At 37.2% G+C, this 19,389-nt stretch overlaps 1 protein-coding gene across 1 annotated transcript in view; it reads right to left on the bottom strand.

Moving 5' to 3' along the window:
* The window catches only part of ATRNL1 (attractin like 1), a 575,975-nt gene that overhangs the window by 511,814 nt on the left and 44,772 nt on the right, over positions 1 to 19,389 (bottom strand). Inside the window, exons 9-12 of the mRNA XM_048507055.1 lie at positions 18,896 to 19,050; positions 8,791 to 8,875; positions 7,428 to 7,636; positions 4,230 to 4,348 (exon numbers count right to left, since the gene is read on the bottom strand). Coding sequence (XP_048363012.1) covers positions 4,230 to 4,348; positions 7,428 to 7,636; positions 8,791 to 8,875; positions 18,896 to 19,050 — 568 coding nt within the window. The remainder of the gene's footprint in view (positions 1 to 4,229; positions 4,349 to 7,427; positions 7,637 to 8,790; positions 8,876 to 18,895; positions 19,051 to 19,389) is intronic.

The following is a 19,389-nucleotide window of genomic DNA, read 5'->3' on the forward strand; positions in this document are numbered from 1 at the left end:
ATGGTTTGGGTGGAGAAAGGACCCTGCTCTCAACTGAAAATAGAAGAGAGGGGGAGCACTCCAGAGACAGTGAATCTTCAAATAGCTTGAAAATCTATTTTCAATGGCTGGCCTGCACTTGCACAGTCCTATGTGGCAATGCACAGAAGACATGAAACAGAAGTCTGCAAACAAAAGTGAATTACTGAGAAGCTTCAATACACTTCAATGTGTCGATTATGTTTCATGCTGTTTAGCATCCCTGGCCTGTTTTAGAATTTCAACTTCACTGCTTTATCAATAAATGTAATATATGGTAGGGGAAAGTCCAAAGTATAATTTCTGTTCATTTTCCAACTGTCCTTACATAACAGGGCTTAAAAGATAAATACTTTGTAATGTAATAGATTCAGTGCTTTCCTTTCTTTGTTTCTTATCTAGATTTTTTACTGTGCAACATATATGAAAAATTACATAAAGCTGTTATTTGCAACTTTCTTTTCAAACATCACTCCAAATAGTTTTTTTCTAATATTTGTTTGCTTTAAAAGAGAAATATTTATCATAGCTATAAATGTTTTTATCAATGCAGGAAAGATACCCACAGCATTCTGATGTACTTCCAAGGGTTTACCTTATCACAAGTAATTTTACTCTCCTGTCAGCACACTACTGTATGCCACTGATAACACATAAGTAAAGTCAATCACTGTTGATAGTAATCTTCACATTTTTCTCAAGGAAACATTTATTAGGGTGGTAAGAAGTGGGGGCAAAGGTGGATTTAAGAAAAAATGCAGCCAAGTAGAAAAGCAGCCAAAATTTCCTATTTTCTTATCAGAAATTTCATATGCTATAGACAATGTGCAAAAACATGAACAATGTATCAAAACCAGCAATATGTACTCAATGTGAACAACCAGTGACACTGGAATGTACATCTTATTTTAAAACTAATCATAAATGTTTATTAACCAAGTTATCAGTCTGTAATATTGGAGAAGATGTGCTAATTCGAATACTATTGTTCTAAGGTAAACATATTTACTTATTTAGATAACCTGCATTTTTTGTTAGATTAAAATGTTTCAAATAGAAGTGTGGGACATATATGCAAGTCCCAACTTTGCCACAGATATACGTAATGCTCTGTCTCAAATTAAGCCAAGAAATGTAATACTTAAAACTGGTAACATCAGTATGAATGTATAGCTGGTCACTGTTTGGACTTTTTGAATACATTTGCAATGAACTATGACTTTCAGAAAACATACTGAAATAAAAGTGTTTAAGACATTTTATTTATTCCTGAAAGAAAGATCCTGATTATTTCATATGTACAATGTTACAGGATTCTAGCAAGCTAGGTGGGTCTTCTTAGAAACAAAAGTCTTCCTTTAAGATCTTTCTTTGAGGAAAATTCTCAACTTTGCTGCCTTACACGTTATGTTACACTTTTGGTCAACACCCCCTCAGAAACACCTGGAAGATCCTGTAACAGTGTCTTGAGCTCAATTGGCTGAGAGTAAATTAACTGAAATTTAATCCACACAAGATAGGAGTGATGCTAGTTAAGAAGGCAGTATCTGGCTGGTGTTCATCTACATCAGGGGTAGGGAACCTGCGGCTCTCCAGATGTTCAGGAACTACAATTCCCATCAGCCCCTACCAGCATGGCCAATTGGCCATGCTGACAGAGGCTGATGGGAATTGTAGTTCCTGAACATCTGGAGAGCCGCAGGTTCCCTACCCCTGATCTACATGGAATTAAACTGTCTTTGGCAAATCAAATTAAGACATAGGGAGTTTTCTTGGATATAGCCTTGATGATAGATAAATGGGTCAGAAGGGTTGCTAGAAACACCGTCCTTCAGTTATATCTTGTTCATGCCTGTCTCCATAGTTAAGCTCTGCGGTTTTCGCTGCACTGAGCCACACTTACTATAACCTCCAGATTGAATGACTGTAAACTGTCCTTTGAGGGTGGCCTTTGAAGATATCTGGGAAGCTTCAATTGCTATATAATGAAGCAATATGCCTTTTATCTGGTATCAGCAACTCAGAACATACAATTCCAGCACTGTATTAATTCCACTGGATACCTTTCTCCTTCTGGGTTAAACTGAAAGTGCTGGTTATTACCTTTAAAGACCTTCATGGCCAGGGCCTTCATACTAATCCAACTATATCATCCAGTATACTCCCATAAATTGGTTGTATTCTTCAGACAGTCTTCTCCTTGGGGTGCCCTCTCTATAGATTATCTGTATGTAGGGTTATCAGCCCTCAGCTAGCAATTCCTGGGAGAGTGAGGGATGGGGAATTATACAAATAATGTTCCAAGAGATGTAATGTCACCTATAGCTGCATAACCAAAAGTAACATTGTGGCATTACAGGATATTCTAGGACTTCCCAAAAACACTTCAATAAAAATCAGAGTCTCAGGAAAATCCTAAAGCATCCCACGATGTGGTGATAATATCTTATGCAGCAATGCAGCAAGAATCCAGAAGATGCTGTTTTGCCCATATTCCCCCCACTTCCTTACTGAGTAGAAGTGGGGGCCAAAGTAAAGATCATGGGGAAACCAAAATGGGCAACCTGGCCTCTTTATCTATTTGGCAACAGTTAGGTCATGAGCTTTTGCTGTGGTCAGTCAAGTCTTTGGGAATAGGCTATCACAACGGGTGTTGGGTATGCATTCACTTGCTGCCTTAAGGAAGCACATAAAACAATTTTATTTCATTGGGCATTGGCCTTTTTCACCAAGTTGTTTACAACAAATCTTACCACCAAATGCAACTTTCCCCCCTTAAATTCCACATTTTTTTTCATTTGGTTCTGGAAATGTTTTTGCTTCATTTTTCTCCACTATTTTTTCAGCGGTTTTACTGCAATGGTTTTTCTATTTGCTTCCAAGCCACTTTCCCTTAAGCATGTGATTTTGTTGAAAGTCCTTATTTCTCTTTCCCACCAAATACCTGACCCTTATCCATGACCCTGTGTAGTCACTCAACCTCCCCTTCAGCCATTTTGTCCTCCCTCTCATCCTCCACTTTCAAAAGGATTTTTAAAACTTTTTTCCTTTTGTCATATCAAACTAGTAGTGTAACATGAGAGCAGAAATATGAAACAGGGACAATTAGATCAGCTTTGTCAATTTCATCTAGAGCTTGTGATGTTAACATTCAGGAACAGATATAAAGAAGCAGGAGTGATTGGATCAGCTTTGTCAATTTAATATCAAACAAGCAATGTAACGTTAAGACAAATATACATTGTTTCCAATGTAGGCGCAGGTGACATTGACAAGGAACTGCTGCAGTAACAATTGTGCATTACTGCAGCTCCAGTTTGGCTGGGAAATGGGGGAGGGGAGTTGGAGGGCTGAGTTATGTATTTTTGTTCCTTCAGGTAATGGGCCTGTCCAGCCTGCTTTTTTTTTTTACTTTCTTTTATGTGCATAGTTCTCTGTAGCAGAAATGGAGCCTGAGACATTTTTGAATTGTCGCTTCAGTGTAACAAAAAAAGGGGGGGAAGGTTGTTCTTCAGCATCACATTTGATATCCCACCACCATTGGAAATAATATGTTTTCAGCAGTAGCATACAGAAAAAAGACAAGTGAAAGACAAGGAGGAAAATGACAAGGGAGGAAGGAAGGAAGGGTGTGGAATGATTTCTCAAAAAACAATGCTAGGTTTGACTATTGGGAAAATCTGTTGTAAGCTGTGAATGTGGAAAAGACTGGAGGATAAACTATTTTGGCAGGGTATGGCAGATTTGTATGCATTTTTAAGCAATGTGTTTTTAACTATGTGCTTTTTAAATTTATTACTGTTTTGTGTCATTAAACCTGTGGTTGCAGCGTGAATCTCCTTGAGTCTAAAAAGATTAATTATGATGTAACTATTTTGAATGAACAGTATCTAAATAAAAGCTTTTTAACAACCAGATACTGTGGAAGAACACTACTGAGAACCTTAGACAAATATGATAATCACGTAGGATTTAAATTATTTGTTTGATTAGGGAAAGGACCTGGAAAACAAGGTGCTTCTATGAGTTTCATTATGTTTCTTTCCAGTTGTATCAAATGACTTAGCAATTAATTCATGATGTACCCATTTAATATGCATTTCAAACACCTGATTATATAGTAACATTTACGCTCAAAGGCACCAAAGAGCCAGTTAATGGTTATAAAGCAGTGTTGTTAACAAAGCAACCTGATAGTCATAAATACTCACCACACTGCAGTTACTGCTTGCTGAAATGCATTTCTTGTCATCGCACCACTGACAGCCATTTGTATTGGCAGTACAGCTGGCACAGTCTGCATATCTATAACATCTGTCATCTGCTGCAGCTATAATACAAATAAGAGATAAAACAAAGCATCAAGATGAGAAACAAAGGATGTCACACACAAAGGATGTCGTACATTTTTAACACCTGCTAGAAATGATACCCAGAACTTACTCATTGTAAACATGACCTTCGATTCAATATTCAAGTTGCTCCACATGTTCAGTACATTTTATTTATACTTTTCACTGAATGGTTGCGCCTATCTCAAAGGAAGTCCCAGAGCTGCCAAATTCTACAGGGATGCCTATATTAGTCTGCTGCAGCCAAAATTATAAAAAGTTTCTTGCAGCACCTTAATTAATTTATTGCAGTATACACTTTTGTGAATCTGAGCACAGTTCATCAAACAGCTGCTGAAAAGTTTTCTTGAACTACAATCCAAAATGTCAGCATAAAATACTGAGTACCACAACCTCAAGAATAAATTTTCCCAGGGTTTGAAAGAATTGCTTGGGACAAGTGAATGTGAGAAAGTTCTGTGATTATTGAGCCCACAGACTTCGGGATCTAACTCAATATTTACAAATATCTGTTTGACATGAGAAACAAGAATTAAATCTGCTCAATATTATCTGTAGCCAAGAAATATAAAACAGTCTTAAAGGTTATGGTTGACCACAGATTTTATTTATATGTTAAACGTTAAATGAAGTGTTCAGGGAACTCAGAATGATATACATCCCAGGGTTATTTGTTCCATTTTAGTTTCATCCCATTTTAACTTTCTTTGTTGCAAAACTTACCTCACTCTTATAGCTGAGAGGGTTCACACAGGGCTTCTGTTAAACCCTAGACACTGCTGCAGTCATATGTAACACCAAACTCATTTGGAAATTCAACTCCTATATTCCCTACCATCTCTGTATGCTGCTGGTAGCAAGAGCTCATGAGATCATGTGGAGCCAAACCTGAACTATGGGGAGGTCCAGTCCTAACCTGAACCGGGTTTATGTCGTACATTGCACTAATTTCCAGTTTTAACTGGGCTAATATTTTAAATGTTGGCTTCATCGTTACCCAATTCCTTATACCTTTAAACAATTTCTGAAACGTCTACATGAGATCCGGTTCTCCTTTAATTGATTGTAGCCCAGTATACAGACATTATGCACAGATAAAGTGATTGTGTATGTTTCTTTTTTTGAAAAAAAAAATTCTGGTCATACACTTGGTGTTCATGTGGTGATAACATGTTCAGATTAGTGCAGAGCCAGCACATTTATTGTCATTCTCCTTTACGTGTCCTTACTGTACAAGTTGGGCTCTGTGAGTGGAAGAGTAAGAAAAGGATAATTGTATCAAGTACCACCTGGTTTAGCGTGAAGAGAGGAGACCCCAGAGAAAGACAACCTGCCTCCAAGCCCCACCATGGTTTGGCACATCCTCCCAGTGAGGTGCACCCTCCATTGCCTCCCAGAAAGGTGAGCAGTGGCAGAGCGCCAACAGGGCTGTGTGGGGCGCGATGCCTCGGGCGGAGCAGCGAAGGGGGCATGGCCGGGCCATGGAGGGGTGTTGTGTGGTGTTCTGGGGGTGTTCCAGGGCAAAGGCAGGTAGCGTGCATGCACCCTGGGCATAGTTCTCCCTCGCTCCACCTCTGAGGGTGAGGCAACACCACCACTGGCCCCTAGTAAGTTTCTCAGGCTTTGAGGCCCCAGTGTGGCCCCCACAAACTACCAGACCCTCCGCAGTCTCCCAAAGCACATTACAAGCATAGGAGGTAAGAGCTTGCACTGATGCATAGACCAGGTGCATGACTGCGTGCCTGGCATCTTGAGGTCTCACTTCTGCTAAGGAAATGCTAGGACACACTGATAAGTCACCACAATATCTGAACCCCAGTAGTACAGGAGTGGAATCAGGATTAGTACAGGAGTGGAGTCAGCTTGTAAGGAGAAGTCTAACATGGGACCCAGTGATAACTTCCTATATAAGACTGCAACTAGTGTGGGATTAATTTCTCTGCAACCCTGCTTATGAACATACCAACTGCCTGACTTGCTTTGTTCATGGAACCTCACTATCTGACCTTGGACTACTCTTGGTGCATGATTCTGGATTGGACTACTGGACCCTAGAGTCTTGACTTGGACTTGAGCCCTTACTGAGAGACTTGTCGTGGTCTGCAATTTGCCTCCAACCTGGTGAGCAGGACACCTCCTTTTCTTCACTACAGCCCTAGTTTTCATGGTTATCTGTCCACATGGATCCCTCAACTCTAAGCATCTTTCTGAGTAAAAAAAAAAATACCAGAGAAGGAAAAAGAAGGGATAAAAATCTCTGCTCTTTTTTATGCATGATTTCAATACTAGCCTGCAATTTCAAAATACTCCCCAGTAGTTCTCACTCAGAACATCCAGTTTCTAAACATAAACATCACTTATCCTTTTTCATGGATTTCTTCTATCAATTTTCTCTCTGTTGTAATTTGTATCTATACCTAATTATCCATTTCTCCTGGATAATGACTTCATTTCCAGTACATTTTGTCCAAAATGATTGTCTTTCAGTTGAGTGGAAATTCATTTAAACAAGTGGCTGTAACTAAAGCATAACATGAAAACAACAAGAAAACCTACTAAAAATACTACAAAATCTGGTAAAAACGTTAAAGAATAATCCAGATGACAATGAAGAACACTAATATAATTCTGACAGCAAAGATAAAAAAGAGGGCATTATCTGCACGACACACTATTATCAAATAAGTAAAGTTCCTCCTTTCTGCGCCACTTGCATCCTGTTTGGGAGTGGAGTGGCACCACCTTCAACACACTGCTCTCTGGCTGCCGAAATGCTCTTTACCTTACCATCTGGATTGCACTATTAGTTTTCAAGTATAACATAATGAAGATGGACAAATCTGAAAGTTTTTTTCATTAAACTATTCATCAAAATAGGAAAATATGGAAGTCTAGTCAAAAGAGCAGCTATTATATCCTTATCTAGATATAGTAAATTATATTTACAATTCCTTTTAAAAATTATATTCCGTCTTGTAATTGCCATTTCTTGGGACAAATATAGCTTATATGAAACACTTTAAACAAGCAAGTAAAAAAAATCAAAAGATCACTTACCTATTTTTCTAGGACACTTTGCTCTAAGAATGTTATTAATATGGTCAGATTCCCATGACATGCAGTGATTTTTGTTCCATAAACATCTTAATCCAGGTCCAGCATTTTTACAAAGCTCTTCATCTCTGAATGCTTCACAGTTGGGAGGTTTGTACACAAGGATGTCATTCAACAAAACACTTGAAAAGCCTCCAAAGATATACATAGACCTATTAAGACAAATAAAAGGAACATGCATGGCACATTTAGAAATGGAAAGCATTATTAAAAGCCATGGTCCTTCCTCAGCCACCCTTCTTTTACATGTTATCCATCATAAACCGAAGAGTAGTGAAAACATGATAAATGTATGCCAACGTACCAGAGTTGAGTGCTCTGGAGTTCCTTGCATTAATAGTTTCTTCATTTTACTAATTTACAAGACTTATTTTATTATTTAATTAATTGATTTTGTATTGTATGTATAATTTGAGCATGGTTGCTTGTGTGGGCCAGTTGACCATAAACATTCATTAATTTCAAATATTGGAAGCAGCATGAAACATTTCAGCTGAAATGCTTAACCTTGCCAGGAGTGTACCCAAGTTACGTTAAGTAAAACTATAGTTTTTGTATAACACTACTTAAAAAGGAGGTAATTTTCATGCTACCTTTTAGACAACACAATGTTAATTTAAAAAAAACTCTACTCTTACTACTTGACATGTGTATATACCTATTTAATATTCAAGCCAGAAAAGAACCATCCACTTATTTTCCTTAACTGAACTCACTGCTTTGACAAGTAAATCAAGACAAGGAACTACCATGATGTGTCGACCAAAGATCAATTTTGTGATGCACAAAAGGAATACATTTCAAACGTATTATTACTGTCATCAGTAACGTACATTTCAATTGCCCATTTAAAAGTTTAAGACAATGTTCCAGTATTATTACTACTATAGATGTACTGTATATATCAAGTGACTATTTCATGTTGCTTCCAATATTCTTATGGATGCTAATCATTTACATGTTATCATTTCCTTGAGAATCTTGACATGGCAACATGGGTCATTCCTTCTCACTACAACCTCACAAAATCATTCTAAAAGTAGGTTAGGAAACAGTAACTAGGCAAAAAAAAAGGAAACTGTAACTAGGTCACCCACTGAGCTTTTCGATGACAAAGAAAATCATTCCCATTCGTCCCTGCTCCTCACCCCAAGTCCAATGTTATCAGTTACACAGCGCTTATTCTTGTGAACCAGACCTTAATCAAACACTGACAAACACAGATGAAAATAAAAACTGTACATTCAAGAGAGTTTTTCACAATACTTTTCTCCTTTTGCCATACATTTTGAAAAGTATACTTTACCCATTGCTGACAACTGCTGAGTGACCAAATCTGTTTACATCGCGATGAAGATTAGGTTTGGGAAGAATTTTCCATTCATCACAAGCTAGTGAAACAGAAAAAAAAACCCAGAACGTCCTATCATTCTAGAGAATTTATCACAAACTATTAGGATAAAAACAGACATTTTAACAATCAGTCATATGGACTTCAATGAAATGTGTAGCATATATAATATCCTGTAACTTGCTAATAATTCAACCCTCATTTCAGTTCTTCCTAATTAATTACATTTTTTAAATATCCAGGGGAACTATTTTTGAAATATCAAGGAAGGAGTGGGAATGAGATGACCTGATTCTTTATGATGCCATCTATTTTATACATTATTTATTAATCTATTGTTTTAATGTGTTGTACGGGTTCTTATAATTTTAATCATTTTAATGCTATTGCTGTTTAAAATGTTTTATTATGTTGAGTTGTTGTAACCTGGCCTGAACCTTTCCAGCGAGGAAGGGATAAAAATGCAACGAATGAATGAATGAATGAATGAATGAATGAATGAATGAATGAATGAATGAATGAATGAATGAATGAACATTCACTAAATAAGAAACATGATGAAAACCAAGCATGAGCAAAAGACTGGAATTTCATTGTGATTATTCCTGTAGAATAGAAACAGTTTCCTACTATTATCATTACTATCCTACAAAAGTCTTATACCAAAAATCACAAAAGTATTTAAAAGAAATCTGATAGGGCATATATATACTTTTCAGACTGGTAACATTTACACTTGAATCTTATAATGCACATTATAGCAAGAACAGGGGCAGGGGGGATCCATATTGCATGAACTGAATAAAGAGCTGGGGTTGGGATAGTGATGTTTATCTGGGAGGCATTCTCTTTCAAAGTACTCCTTGTGTCAATGATCTCTGGCACTGAATGTGTGGGTCATGTGTGGAATACCATGAAGCGTTTGGCTGTCTTGCTGATGTACCAGCAAAACTGCTTGAAGTCATCTCTGAATCGGCCTTGAAATACCCTGTTTCTTGTTTTCTGTGATTTCAGCATCCATGTACATTTGACCACATCATCACAGGCAGCGGCCTGGTGTCATCCATGGCAGCGCTGGGATTCTCCTTGGTTGCAACGGACCACACCTATCAAGCAGGCCACACACACTGGCCTTGATCTTTGGGATGGGGATGAGTGTGATTCTGAGTCAGACCACTGAAGGTCCAGGTGGACATCAATGCCCCTCCCCCCATTTAGCCGATGGTCCGCCTGAGGGGACTTATGGATTCAATTGGTTTCCAGAACACCCTGAGGGATCCAAAGTCTACTGCCAGTTCCTTTGATGTGCTAGTGGAGGATAGGAATGTCTGACTCTCAAGGCATGGTATAGGCCATTTTGGATTTCCATTGGGTAGAAATATGGGATATAAATATCACCAAGTATAAACTTCATGAAGGGTTAGAAATACTCTGCAAGGAAGAAAATACACACACGCACACATGTATGCTGTATATTCTAAGGCTAAAAATACAATGAGAACATACAAGTCTGTTAGATGCAATAGTAACTTTTAAGAAGTTTGCAGATTTTTTTGAAGTAAAAGTAATTAAGAATGCCTTTACATTTAATTACAAATATAACTGAAAATACAAATTAATTGTGATATACAGTACATACTTCACATTTTAGTTTAAATATTCACAAACATTTGAAGCTTATAATATTTTAGAGGAATCGTATGGGAATCTGCCAATTATTTCTAACAACTATTGATGCTAATATCTTTCTGAATGTTAGGAATGAACTTTCTGGAAAATCATGTTACTTAATAAAATATATTGTATTCCAATATGGTTTAAAACTAAATTTGTATTGTACCAGTTACATAAAAAACAAGATACCACAAATGTTAATCAAATAAAGCTCACTAATCTCTAGTTATACAGTCGAAACTGCAAGAGTATTCAAGAAATCAAACTTAAAATCACAAGGGACATCCGCTAGCTCATGTCTCACTGTTCCAACGTTACACTTTATAAGGTTAACTTTAAAGCCTCATTTTATTTACTTTTATCCTGACCTAATGATATTAAAAATCTCAGCTCCTCTGAAAAGTTGCCAACTCTTTCTGTTTAGGATTAAATTTTAAAATGTGCATGCTAAAGAATATACCACACTACTAGTTTTATAATTTCTTTTATAGCAATATTGCATGTAGACACATTGCATTCAACATTCATAGGTCTACTATGCATGGAGGAAGCAAAGGGATATCAAAACTCATCTAACCTTGACACTTATGAAAAATCTTACTAAACTGAAAAGAATGATGACCCTATGCTAAGTCAAAACTGCCAAAAAATCCCTGGTTCCATCCTGTGTGCACTCGTTCTAAGCAACACTCTAGAAATTTTCCAGATTTGGGGGATCCCTTGAGGGTTGCACAATGCTGATATCACTTCTGGACTCGAAATGTTGGTCTTTTTCACATGAGTTGTTCACAACATATCCTGCCACCAAATGCTACTTTTTCTTTCTTTGAATTCCACATTTGAATTCCACATTTTTTCCCTTTTTTTGGTTATGGAAATGTTTTTTTAAAATTTTATCTCTTTGTCATATCAAACTAGTCATGTAACAATGAGGCAGAGATACAAAGAAGCAAGGCCGATTGGATCAACTTTATCAAGTTCATATCAACTTAGTGATCCAAGGTTAGGGAAGAGATTGATTTTTGAAGTAGTGGGGAGCGATCGCATCAGCAATAGAAGGCTGAGGTGTTGGGGTAATTGAAAACAGTACTAGGAGTAATTGCTGCATGTAATCGGAGACAGTGGCAGAAATGATCATACGGTACATTCCTGCTGATCAAATTTGGCCAAAATATGTGGATCTTTGTTTTTCTGTTCCTTCAGGATATGAAACCTACTGCAAGAGTTATTTTGGCTTCCATTTGGGCCTGGTAGTTCTCAATAGCAGAAATGGAAATTGAGACATTTTTTACTGCTGCTTCAAAATGTAACTGCACAGTAATGCTAGAGCACCTGTATAAAAGAAAAAAAGGGAAAGGTTCTGCATCAGGGGTGACATCCCACCACCTCAGAAATAATAACTTTTCAGAAGTAGCATGCAGAATAAACACAACTGAAGAGATAAGTGGGGGAAACCCAAAACAATGGGGGGGGGGGGACGTAAATATGCAGAATGATTTCACAGAAAATATTTCCAAGACACAAGGTTTGACCACTGGGGAAATCTGTGGTAAACTGTGCATGCTGAAAAGGCCAGTAACACAGCAACACTGATTCTCCCATTTTGATCCCACTGCTTCATGAAGTGATAAACAATTATGACTTATGATAAACAATTATGAATGTAGATCACAAGGGTGTAAAGTTGCCCACCATAGAGAGCCACCTGGTAGCCCTAGGTCTACAGCATAATGTATCATGAATCAGTCTTTTCTCTATTCTTTATTCCTATTTCCATTTTTGCTGAGGATACTTTTTTGTCATTGCTTGTCTTTATGAATCCTTTTGTTTTGTTTCCTTTTTGTGATTTCACACTAATCTAACATACAGGACCTATGATTAGAAGTCTGACGGTCTTTCGTTGTCACCTCCCTCTCTCACACACAGGTTCCATGATCCTTACATATTCTCTAGATTACGTTGTTAGCCTGCCATATGAGTATGTACCTAGAAATTAACACTGCTCTTTTAACAATGAAGGACTGCAGCCAAACTCTTACTTAGACACTTAGTAGATGGTCAAGTATATGCAAAGAATCCTGGGAACTCATAATATTTGAACATCTTGGATTAGTGAGTTAAGCAGTAGGTAGCAGCAAAGATGTTTGGTAGGAATGCACTTCTTTGAAAGTGTAGTTTTAAAACACTTTGTAGAAGTATCACTACCATTAATAGTCCAACAATGAATGGCTATTAACCACAAGTGCCCAGGAAAGAAAACGAGGATGATATTAAATAATATGGATCTTTCTTATATTCCAGTGTTCAGCAGCCCAGGAAACACTATCTTGTTGTTGGGTTTTTGGTTTTTTGGATTACAAGAGCTTTACATAGAGAAAAACATTATTTATTGGAAGATAAAAGTGATAAACAATTATTAATTCAATTTCTATTTCAGGAATATTTTTTTCATGTGAACTATACAAGTCAGCTATATTTTATCACAACACTCTCCCAGCAAGATCTTTCAATTATGCTATAAATTCAAGAGTCTTCAAGATCCCATAATTCAGTGGTCTCAGAGACAGCTTACGGGAGCAAATAAGATCTGTGTGTACAGTGACCAGTTTTTCAAAAGAAAAGAATAAAAACAAAATGCAGAATGCACTTTAATTTCATGGGGGGCGGGAGTCATTTCAACACGTTTCGTCCCCTAAGAAAGCTGGGACGGGGGGGTGGGGAGGTAGTCTGAAGAAAAACCAAATAATTGTTAAAAGGCAAGTTTAAGATAAGGAATCCTTGCACCCTCCAGATATAATAATTCCTTGCTTGCTTGTGTTATTTGTCAAACTGGCAGGTCTTTTTAACAGAGTATGGAGTAGGGGTGGGGTGAGAGCATGTTACAAATAGCCTTTCTTCTTATCTTCCCCGGCCTTCTTAGTAACTGCTTGAACACATTGAACAGACCGCTGTGGTAGAAAAATAGTTTTGCCTAAAATCTCAACTAGAGCTTTTTCCTCTAAAGCATATATTTATTCACATCAAGTGCAACAATTTCAAAGCAGATATATTTTTAACACAAGATATAATATCAATTGTCTTCTGGGTAACCTGTTCCTACTTGCCCTTGCCTAGGGCAAACTGTGTGACCAGAGAAAGTACAGTACAACCCAATGTTTATTTTAGACACACATTCTAAATACAGGCATTTACAAGATAAAACATGTAGTATGTAAACTACAGCCTCATTGATCAAAGTGACCCTAGGCATCTCCAGTCATTCAGAAATTCAAGTAATGGGAAGTGTAGTTTATATAATGTTGGAATGGAACTGCATGAGACACAAACATTAAATTCAGATAAACATGATTTTGATAACTGAGCTTCACTGAAAGTTAAAAAAAATACACTAGAAGATAGTTTTAGTCCCTTTGTTTACAGTCGGGTAACATCATGCAGTTTTGACTTAAAGTATTGATTTGTTTGACGTTGAGCTTCAGGACTCTGGATGGCAAGTCAACAAAATAAAATATCCTTGAAGTTTGGCACAAATGTAGGAAACTTCTTTTCCAGTTTATTCTATGTCAAATAAACCTCTGTTTTTATTTTAGTCATAAAAAGGACCCTTTCTCAGTGAAACATCGAGGCAGGCCCTATTTGAAATAGCGTATAATAAATTTCACTACCAGTGAAACATCAGCAACACAACCTACATATATAACAGGGTTCTCCCCCAAACACCCTTAAAAAAACAACAACAGATAAACTTAGGTATGCCAATGAACTGAAGCAATTACATTATTCTGATTTTGTGTTCCTAATATTACAACAATAAACAGCTACAATAAATTACAGCTACAGACCTTGGCAAAATGTCTTGAGGATGTTAAAGGAAGCATTTTGCAGAGGAACTCTGCACAGCTTTTTTTCCTAAGCATCTTCAGGAAGTTTTATTTCAGCTCAACCTGATGTATTTAGAAAATGCTAAACTAGCAATCTTTGTCCCCAAGTCATTTAAGAAAATTTCGATGACATGTCTTAAAAGCTATGACGACTCGAAATGAGAATCCATGCCGATTCTCAATTCATCGTAGCTTTGAGGACACATCATCATTTTGTTTTAAAAGAATGGAAAAATTATACACTGCTTAAATTGGCAGGAAAAGCTAAGTTCAATCATGTACAATCAATTTGAATAAAAAAGTGGGTGACTGGGGTGCCTGCAGAGCAAACATCCCAGGTGATCTTCAGCAAATCGCAGGATGCATGGAGGAGTCAAGTGGCATAAAATGGCAGGTGGTGGAAAATGAAAGTACAAAACATGTAAGTTAGGCCGGAACAATAAAACACATGGCAGGCGGGGATAAAACCCGCTGTCTCCTCAAACGCTTTATTTTCGTCCATGCTGTCTGGACAAAAAAATGAAAAGATCTTTTAAATTGCCCAACAGCCATGGGGGGTGGGGTGGGGGTGGGGTTTCAGCACTTTAAAAGATGTATGCTATTGGGGAATGACAAGATTGCCAGGTGGTAGCATGCTAACAGCCTGATATACTGTTAATTTGATTTTGTTAATTTTATTGATACTGTTAATGGGTCTACTGGGATAATTAGTTATTGCATTATAGTGTTATGTACTGTATTATGTTATGATGTATTATATTTTGATGCTGTTCACCACCTTAATTTATTGTAATTTATTGTAGCTGTTTATTGTATACCGTAAGCCCTTCGAGAGAGGGCGGTATACAAATTCAAATCAAATCAAATCAAGGTCAGGCCCTTAAAGCAAATTTTAATTGCTAAATTTTCCTCTTAAGTGACATGGGAAGTTATTGATTTAACTGTGGTCACTGGCTCATCATCATGTTTTATGTCATATCTGCTTGGATAACTTGTACAAAAGCAGCAAGTCTATGGATAGAACTCACATATATAAGCAGAACCTTCAGAAATAGGGGAATATATTTTTCACTACACTTCTCTCTTGCTGGTGATACTCATGAGTGATGAAGGGGAGAGGACTCTTTGGAGTGAATGATTCATAAGGAAGGAGAGTTATGACATGTATTTTGGCCACACAGTAACTTGCCTCATATTGTGGAAATGTTGTGGTTATACCATATTGTCTACATAAGACTGTAAGTAATACACAGGAAATCTAAAATTTCCAAGGTAAAATTTTTAGAAATTCAGCCAATTATCTAGCCAAAGTTTCTCTCAGATCAAATAGGATAGACTACTGAGGCTTAATGTCATAAAAGTCTCAGAGCAGCTTTTAAATATCATTTCATATACTGTTTTGCATTTTTTAAACTTGGTATTCCAGTCTTATTACGATGATTAATGTAAGTCTCATACTTCTCCCACTGCATAGCTAAATTTGGTAATTGGTCTTGATTCTCACAGAGAAAGGCGGACTATAAATAAAGTAAATAATGAATAAATAATAAAATAAAATAAAATCATTTCCTGGAGAAAGCTGACATGAGTTGGGAGATCCAGGTTTGAGATGCCTAATCCCAAAATCTCTGCAAACTTAACCGAAATTAAGCTAGAATGTATAAAACAGATTAGGAAGAGTGCCATCAAGTTCAAGTGGATGTTAGTATAACAGAAAGTTATAAAAGGCAAAAAAGGCTTTCTTTCAAAAGTTGACATCTTCACATATCAGAACAGGCACTGTCAAAACAAGTATAAACTGGTGATAAGGCAAATGAAACAAGGATTTGAGGAGTAAATTGCGAAAATCCTTACAATAAACATTTTTTCATACATCAGAAGCAGGCAAACAGTCAGAAATGGGTGGGAGGGATTAGACAACAAATAAGTAAACCAATTACTAAAGGAAGATAGAGAAATTGCAGGGAAACTGAATTAATTTTTGTGTCAATATTCACTGTGAAAGATGGAACCATGCCAGTACAGCTATTTTCATGGAATGTATCTGAACTGCTGAGTGTCAGAAGAGAGCAATTTAAACTCTTCTCCCTTTCTGGTATCAGTCTACAAATGTCCTATGACTTTGGTAATAAATGTTCCTAGGGTTAGAAAGGACTGCTGAAGAGAGAGGAATATAGATCTATGATTCTGAATCTGTAGACTGAGGGATCCAACTTTATCCTTAATTCTGTTTTTCCATCTAATCAGTAACTCACTGACCTGTATTTTACCACTCTCCTTAGCAAAGTTTGAAGAACCCTCCAGCATAAGGAGCTTTTATCCAATGTAAGTGACTCTTCTCCTTAAGCTGAAGGAAGGTTTCAAACACTGCTGACCCAAGTGATAAGATACAGACTGTTGGATTTGGGTGTCTGATACATTTATATTAAAAACACGTCTTCCACCCCCCACCCCCACCCACAGAGTATATTTTTACATATGGTGCACATTGCAGGATTTGGGTATTAATCTGGCTAAAGGAACAGCACAGAAGAATAAACTTGCATCTAATTAATCTTGACACAAGTGCTATACTATGACACAAGTTTTAAAATGAGAGAAATTACATTTGTCATATTTGTATTGTATCAGATTAATAATGCATGGAGAGTGAGACTGGTAGAAATTATAGATAATATGTTAAGTGCTTAATTATGTAGGAGCAGAAATAATGTAGCATTACAATTTTAGAAATATAGAACATTACACATTTTATGTCAGAAAAATAAGGAAAAATTGGTTATGCGATGTGTCTCAAGTTACATTTACGACTGTCCCAGCACACACATAGTTGATTACAATTCCTATATTATGTGACAAGAATATATAACCATTAGAAGTAATCAATTGAAGTGACTCAGGGGGCCTACATATTTTAATTTAGGGTACAAATAAAAATTACAGCCTTTAAGCAATTCAATACTTCCTCCCATACTAAATTAATGAAGAACTCTGAAAATTAAAGTAACAATCACATTCGAAGCTATTTCAAACATCGACAAGCTCTGCCAGAAGAACAAACAATGAAACAGAAGGCCATATATTGCTGCTCTGGGGAAGTTGCAACTATAGAATAATATAGAATAATAATTAGAATAATAATTAACTAAATTGCCTCAGTTACCTGGATAGTGAGACACAATGCTGGCTCTATCTTCATGTTAGAAACCAGATATTATTTTGAATTTTTTCTATGAAAATGTCTATACTGTTACTCCAGGGAAGCAGCCAATGCTTTCAATACCCAGCTGTAGATGTTTACAGAACCAGTGGGTTGAGAAAATGCTTTCTTCCAACAGCCTACTAAGCTCTTGCTAACAATCTATTGACTACGACAAAAATAATATTACTTTTGTGTACTAAAATTCCATAAGCACCAGATATACAGAAGTTCTCAGAAAAACCTATACCTGTGTTTATTCAAACATTTTGAAATATTAATGGCACGCAGTGCAACCCTCAACACAATTACACCCTTTGAAGTCCATTGACTTCAACGAATTCAAACAAAGAAATTTATTTAGGATTTGGACCTTAAGGATGGATCTCTTTCTTGAAATGTAGGCGTGTAAACCTTCCAGGTTTGGTGTACAGGGGGGAAAAAACACAGCAACATGGTCAAAATTGATGCAGGAGATTAATTTGTTGGACTGTTGAAACATAGAAGGGATGTCTCAGGGAGTAGCTGTGTTTTCCATACACACCCTCTGCAGTGCCCTGCCCCCCCTGTCCCCACCCCCACCCCTTACCTTCCCTTAGTGCAGGCTGGAGAAGCAGCCTGTTTCCTTAAGGCTGAAAACGGCCTTGTGGGAACTACACTTCCAATGAGCCCCTGGGGCTCGCAAGGTCTCCTGGGAAGTGTAGTTCCCACCTGGCTGTTTTCAGCCTGAAGGGAACAGGCTGCTTCCCCAGCCTGCATTGTTTGACAAAGGTAAGGGGGGGTGCTGCGGGAGGGGGGGTGGCGATTTTTCGCCCTCATGCGCACGCCCGGTGCAACGCGAGCACCCCCAGCCCCCTGGTAGCTCAACCTCTGAAGGGAGAAGGACAGAAATAAAAGGAATCTTACAGTGAAGAGCAGGAAGAGATGAACTTGCAGCATGTACTGTGCTAAGAAATGTGGATGGCTCAGATTGAACAGGTTGGTGCAAATAAGGTGAATACTTCTTTGAGTGTTTTGCAGCACATGGTAGAAAGAGATCAGATACTAAACAGTCTTACTTTTAAACAATTTCATCCTATAACAATACATTGGTTTGTTCCATAAACACTGCAACTTACTATTTATCAAATTTAGAATTATCATGATAAAATGCAGCTTATCAAGCAAGTAAGCAGCTTAGTTGCTTTTCACATAGCAAAACACCTTTTCCAAATCAGACATTGTAAGAATATTAGCTGTGCTTCATATGTTAAGGGTGCTTTACTTCAGTGTCAAACAATTACTTAATCTTAAATATAATACTTACCTATATCATAAGCCAGGAAATCAGCAGAAAAACATTTTGCACCATTGCTCAGAGATGTATCGTTATGGGTATTTCCACCAAAAATTAGCATAGCCCCACTGATTAAAACAGCTGAATGGAGATATCGGGCAAAACCACTCTCTTTCAAAATTGTCCTATTGAAAATAAGAAAAAACACATGATTATATTGTGTCAATTTTTTAAGATAAATTAATACAAAACAAATGGGTACAAAACCATTCTCTGAAACATGTTAACAAATGCTGAATTATGAGAGATTTTCTTAAAACTTTCCAGTGGTTTCTTGTTCTCCGTTTGGAGTAACATCTCATGGCAATCCCATGAGAAATAGCACACAGGGGTATTTCTTTTATAGATCAAAGACCAATCCAACTCCCCACATTCCAATACTATAATTTTATGAAATTGATGAACTCCAGGAATAGGTGAATGCCATCTGCTCACAAAACCCTGAACCTTGGCAGTCTAGCACT

The sequence above is a fragment of the Sphaerodactylus townsendi genome, linkage group LG08 (assembly GCF_021028975.2).
Source record: "Sphaerodactylus townsendi isolate TG3544 linkage group LG08, MPM_Stown_v2.3, whole genome shotgun sequence".
Lineage (NCBI taxonomy): Eukaryota > Metazoa > Chordata > Lepidosauria > Squamata > Sphaerodactylidae > Sphaerodactylus > Sphaerodactylus townsendi.